Genomic DNA, 5,686 nt, shown 5'->3' on the forward strand with positions numbered 1-5,686 from the left:
AAGTGGCTTCTACTTAAGGACAAAGACACAGGGCAAGAAGAGAAGTCTGTTTGCAGATCCAGATCTCCAACAAAAATTTTAAATGACAAATACAAGATTTATTACTTGTTCTCAAACTCATCGACCCTTTTGAGCAGTCAATCTCTTGAAAGTTCCTTCTAAAAGGGGAGGTCCCATTTACAAGGAAGCTAGAAAATACTCATCAACTTATGTCTTAGCTTCTATGCCAACATTCTTTGGGGCTCTAGAAGAGACAATGATGACATTCAAATAACTTTGCAGGTGGAAATATCCCAATTTCCACAATTGCCCCTGAATGCATGTACTGAATTAAGTTACAGGTGAGTAATGACATCCATAGTAGGCACAAATTCTCAACCTCTGTAACCCAACAGGAATCTCCTTGCACATTACAAAAGATGAGACACTGACACCCATTAGCAAAAGTGCAAGTATATTTACAATCCCATTAAAAGGCTCTAAATTAAATATAGATACATATAAAGTTAACTTCTGTGTGCAAATTAACACACTAGCATACTGGTTCCTCCAGGGAACTGTGCCAGCCTCTCCGTTTACATAGTAGTGATTAAATGCACAAACAAAAACAGCATTATCTTTAGGAGCGTCAGCCCACCAGTGCTGAGGTGCATGTTTATCTACTTTATGTGCTTGATCTAAATTATACCGTGAAGGTAACACTTCCCACTCACTGACTTATTTGGCTCCTTACCACAAGGACTTGTCAGGAAGTGTGATAAGTATTTAAATAAGCTACCTCAGTGGTTTGTGTTCATCTAGGGTTGACATATCAAGTACAGGTTAGTGTTTATAAGAAATATCTTAAATAACACTGGCGAATGTGGTTGTTAGAAAGGATCTCAGGAGCGTGTTCACTCATTTCACCATGATTTAGGATGACCGGCGTCCATTATCATAGTCTGCATCCAAATGAGACTTCAGTGTTTAGGCAAAGGTAATCTTATTTAACTCAAAATTTCAGTTACAATTCAAGTAATATGCTCCTGACTTTCACAATATAACTGCCTCATTTATTCCTGAGTATTATGTTTTTAAGCAATGGAGAGATGGCATCAGCCTAGAACAGTATATCCTCTCCCATTCCCAGATGGCTGCACCAGGAGCCACAGCCACGTTAGTGGGTTGGCTCCTTCTCCTAGTAGAGAAGCCAAATGCTCTGTGTGGCCTGGTAAGCTACTTCCGGTGCTACCAAAAACTCGAAACCAACACCATCTTCTTTCCCTCCTGGGTGGAATGTTAAACCCTGATTTGCAGTAAAGTAAGACAAAGTTTACTCCAACTGCTCTCCCCTATTTTTGAGGACCAGTCATTTGGGCATTGCTTCAAAAGGCACATTTATTCCAGTGGTAATTTAAATAAGTAGAGAAGATAAGATTACGATTCAAAACAAAACAAAACAAAACAAAAAATAGGTAGGTTTTGTGGAATACATGCAGGGGTGGGGAACCTTTTTTCTGCCAAGGGCCATTCGGATATTTACATCATTCGAGGGCCATACAAAATTATCAACTTAAAAATTAGCCTGCTATATTTGGTCAGGCTAATTTGGTGAGGCGTGTGATGTTAGCTGGTATTGATTTTGAGGGCCTTATATGGTCCAGGCTGGACGTTCCCCACCTCTGCAAGTAAATGGGTATCTGGGATCTACACAGACCACTGAGCTCCTCTCCAGTAGTCTAACCAGAGTCCCTAAAGCAGAATAATTCACATTCGTGTCATGGCACACAGGCCTTCAGGAAACACTGTTTAAGAAAGTGGTTGAGAACTCTCAAGCAGCTTGCCCTGATGTCCAGTTCAAGTGTATGCAATGCAGAAGGCTGCAAAATTCAAAACTACAGGACAATAAAATTCAGTGCATATCACAGGCTTGTGAAAATTATGAAAATCATTGTATATATTACTATTTAAATAACATCTGAGAAACATTTTGAATGATTAACTTGTGTTCACATTCCATGCATTTTCTGGTAGGTTAAGCCCTGGGCTTATGCCTTTGTGCCCATTTCCTACAAAGCTCCATTCTTTTGACAAATCCAAGCATTCCGCAGACTGAAATGGAAGTACCCAGGGATTTTGTCTACTTACTCTCTTTAAGGCATACCTGACCTCACAAGGGCTACTTGTTATTACTGCTGGCACAGAAGGTGATTGGAAAATCAACTGTCTGGGGTTTTATTGGGGATTTTATTCGCTGCCTTTGAAAAATCCCGGGATGTCACAAATACCACCTAAACTTTGTCTACCAGCGAAAACCAGTGGCTTGACCCTGCTTGACCCACTTCCATCTTCCAAAGCCCCACGTGCACTGGACCCCTCATGTCCTACTGGGCTTTCCCCCTGTGGCTCTGCAGCACCCTCCTTGAGCAAAGAAGGAAACACAACAAAACTGGAAAACAAACCAACATAGTAACAACAGAAAGTACAAACAGGTGGGCAAACCAGCAGCCTCCTGCAAGGCAGAGGCTCACTATTTACTGCAGAATTCAGAGCTGTTTAGGAACTTCTTGATGACCAGCCCCAGGCAGACGACCAGCAGCAGCATGTAGCCCACGGTGCCCGAAAAGGTGGGAGCGGCAGGTGGCGCCTTGAGAAATTGGCGCAGGCCCTCCTCCACGTAGTACACCTGGTCGTAGATGCTGAGGAAAGTGAAGATGTGGAAGAGCTGGTGGCTGTGGCCGATGATGTCGAAGAGGCCAGGCTGGATGCGCTCGGGGATCTTGCTCACATTGAAGAAGGCGGCCACCACCAGCCAGAAGTAGCGGCGGTAGAAGTGCACGAAGAGCGTGGGGTTCTCGCCACGCAGATCAAAGAGCCAGCTCTCCAGCATGATGGGGCAGGCCATGCTGAGCGGCATGACGAAGACAAAGGTGCGCAACGCGAACGGGTAAGAGCACCAGTCGGTGCGGCTCTTGCAACAAGCCACGGTGCAGGCCACCGCCAGCACGAAGGCCACAGGCAGCACGAGCGCGCGGTAGGCGGCGATGAGGCGCGTGCAGTCCACGTGCCAGCCCAGGCGCTGCTGCACGTAAGGGGTCATCACTCTGGCATCCAGCAAGCTGAGGCCGGGCAGCAGGTAGTAGTAGTAGGCCACCGTGCTGCCGAAGCCATAGTAGCTGATGGACGCGTAGTCCAAGTAGAAGAAGGCGGCGCGCAGGCGCAGCGACAGGCAGCTGAACACGTGCGCCGTGCAGCTCATGGCGAAGGTCAGCAGCACGCCGGACGCGTAGCACCACAGCGGCAGCAGCCACGGGTGGTGGAAGGGCACATCCCGGCCGCTCAGGAAGAACAGGCGGCAGAACTTGCTCAGGAACAGCAGAAGGGGGATGAAGTGCGTCCAGAAGTTGAGCGTCTCGTTGGTGGGCTTCAGCACGGAGGCGAGGCACTCCTGCACGGTGCAGGGCAGCCGCCGGTAGCCGGACAGTATGAAGCACTCCACGAAGTCATCGGGCACCTCATCCCAGCGCAGCAGCGGTTTGGCGGAGGCCGGAGAGTCCCCGGGGGCGGAGGCGTGGGGGCGCGAGGAGGCCTCCAAAGCCGCCTCGGTCGTGGCCGGCGGGCCCTTTGTGCCCGCGCTCCGGGGCTGCAGGCGCCGCAACATGGTGCCCCGGGCTTGGCTGGGACGAGAACCGGCGACCTCTGGCGAGGGCTCCCGCGAACAGGCGACCTCTGGCGCCGGCTCCCGCGCTCCGCAGTCCCCGCCGGCCGCCGTCGGAGCCTTTGTGCACGCGCCGGGGCGCCGCTGCAGGTTCAAGAGAAGACCTGAGCTTCTAAGGAGCGGTTCCTAAAAATAAGCAAATGAATTAAAATAATCAGTTTGTAAGCAGCCAGCGAATGGCAGGGTCGCGCCAGGCTCGGCGCGCCCTGCGCCAGGCTCCCCGCTCTCGCTCGCGGCGCCTACGCTGCGGCAGCCCCAGCGGCGGTGCAGCGGACTGCGGCGGCGGCGGCACTGCCCCGGTGACTGGGCATCGCGTGGTGCGGGCGCAGCCGCCCCGCCGCCGTCCCCGGCGCGGGAGGCGGGGATGTGGGCGCTGAGGCGCTGGAGGGAGGGAGGAACCGGCGCTCCGAAGGAGGGCGGGGGCCTCCCCGGCTAGTGTTTCGCTGCCGCCTCCGGGGATAGAGTTGTCCCCAGTCTCAAGTTCCATACCATCCCCCTCCTCCGGCGGCAGCAGCCCAAGCTGGCCCGTTAATGATTGATGCGGGGGCAAAGGCTGCGCCAGCGACTCAGCTGCGTGTGCCAAGGGCGAGGGTCGGCGCTGGGGTTCAAAACCCGACAGCCACGCGGGCGTTCGAGAGGACACCGGGAGCCGCTCGCTGGGGCGGGGAGCCGCGGCCGCCAGCGCGGGGTGGGGGAGGGGAGGCGCCTGGAGCGCTGCAGCGGGGCGGGGAGATGCGCTCACACTAAGTCCAGAGGTGGCGGGGGCAGGGACGCTCCAGAAACGGGGGAGCTGGGAGACCGTGTCCGGATCAGGGCCATGTCATTGTCAGAAACCTGGGACTGCCCCTCTTTTCCGTGTGCGCGCGCACGGGAGCGCGCGCGGCTCTCGCTGTGGGCACCGCATGGAACCTTAATTTATCTCCTTTCGTATAGCGGACTTATTCAGGTGCGTCATTGACTTACCTTCTCCCTCCTCCTTGTCTTGTCCAAACGAACCATCCCATAACTGGCCTCTGGTCGCTCCCACCAACCCTCGGGGCCGCAGCTCACCCATACTCGTGTTCTTGTGTTCTTAACTAGGAATCTTGTTTGGAGCCCAAAGTTCGAGAACTGAGGCAGGCTGCTCAAACCAAGCAATTCAGAAAGACTCTAAGGATCTGCAGAATTTATTAACCAGAGCTTCCCTAGCAGAGCTGTGCCTAAGTCGAGGGCTTATCACAGTGGTGGGAGTTGATGAGGGAGGACTTCAAGGACAGATGAATCCTAGCACGAACTGAAGAGAACTGGAGACAATTCGTAGAGACTGCGAGGCGGTGGCTTGGAAAAAGCTTATGCATAATTGACCAGAAGTACCTGGCAGGCTTGAGTGACTGGAGGCCAGAATAAAGGAAGTCTAAAGAATCAAAAAAACGGTTCTGATGCACTGCATGTGAAAATGTGCCCTTGAGCCTTGTAAAGGGGGGCTAGAAACCTGCCTGCTCTAACATGTTTACCAGTTCACAGAAGTTTCTCTTAGTGATGCGCTGGGGGTATGACTGAGACTACCTGCAATATAGTGTCATGGCAGCAGGAGCTAACTATAAGGGACCAGGCACTGTTCTAAGTGCTTCACGGTTTTTAAATCTTTTAGGTATTATTATTTTCCCCAGTTTTATAGATCAGGAAATTGAGGCACCGTGACCATAAATAACATGCTCAATTGTTAGAAGGGGAATTTGAGCCTAGGCAAGCTGTTTCTAGATCTCATGTACTTAAACCAAGACATCCACCAAGCTGCTTTGCTCAAAGAAAACTAGAAGGACAAAATGAACAGCTATCTTCATCAGGACAGCAAGTCTTATAAGTAGATCAAAGACTTACTTAGTAGTGGCTCGAGGAGGACTTACGTTGTGGATAAAAATTATTTATAATTAAATCATTCAGTATTGTAAATGTTTAAAATTACTAAAAGATAATAGAAACAGTCTCTTCAGAAGTTTCACCCTTCTC

General features: G+C 51.1%; 1 protein-coding gene across 2 annotated transcripts; it reads right to left on the reverse strand.

Annotated features, from left to right (window-relative positions):
* Positions 1-1,563: 1,563 nt before the first annotated feature.
* PAQR9 (progestin and adipoQ receptor family member 9) lies at positions 1,564-4,906 on the reverse strand. Of its 2 annotated transcripts, none has more exons than XM_036243794.1 (2): positions 4,187-4,337; positions 1,564-3,823 (listed from the first exon to the last, which is right to left on the reverse strand). In XM_036243794.1, the coding sequence occupies exons 1-2, from the start codon at positions 4,187-4,189 to the stop codon at positions 2,510-2,512; spliced, it is 1,317 nt and encodes a 438-aa protein (XP_036099687.1). In that variant the 5' UTR covers positions 4,190-4,337; the 3' UTR covers positions 1,564-2,509. The 2 variants fall into 2 exon arrangements, 1 of the variants encoding a protein (XP_036099687.1); XR_004956850.1 differs by lacking the exon at positions 4,187-4,337 and adding an exon at positions 4,661-4,906 and having other exon boundaries at positions 3,757-3,823.
* Between the last annotated feature and the right edge of the window lie 780 nt (positions 4,907-5,686).

The sequence above is a fragment of the Molossus molossus genome, unplaced genomic scaffold (genome assembly GCF_014108415.1).
Source record: "Molossus molossus isolate mMolMol1 unplaced genomic scaffold, mMolMol1.p scaffold_m16_p_5, whole genome shotgun sequence".
Taxonomy (NCBI): domain Eukaryota; kingdom Metazoa; phylum Chordata; class Mammalia; order Chiroptera; family Molossidae; genus Molossus; species Molossus molossus.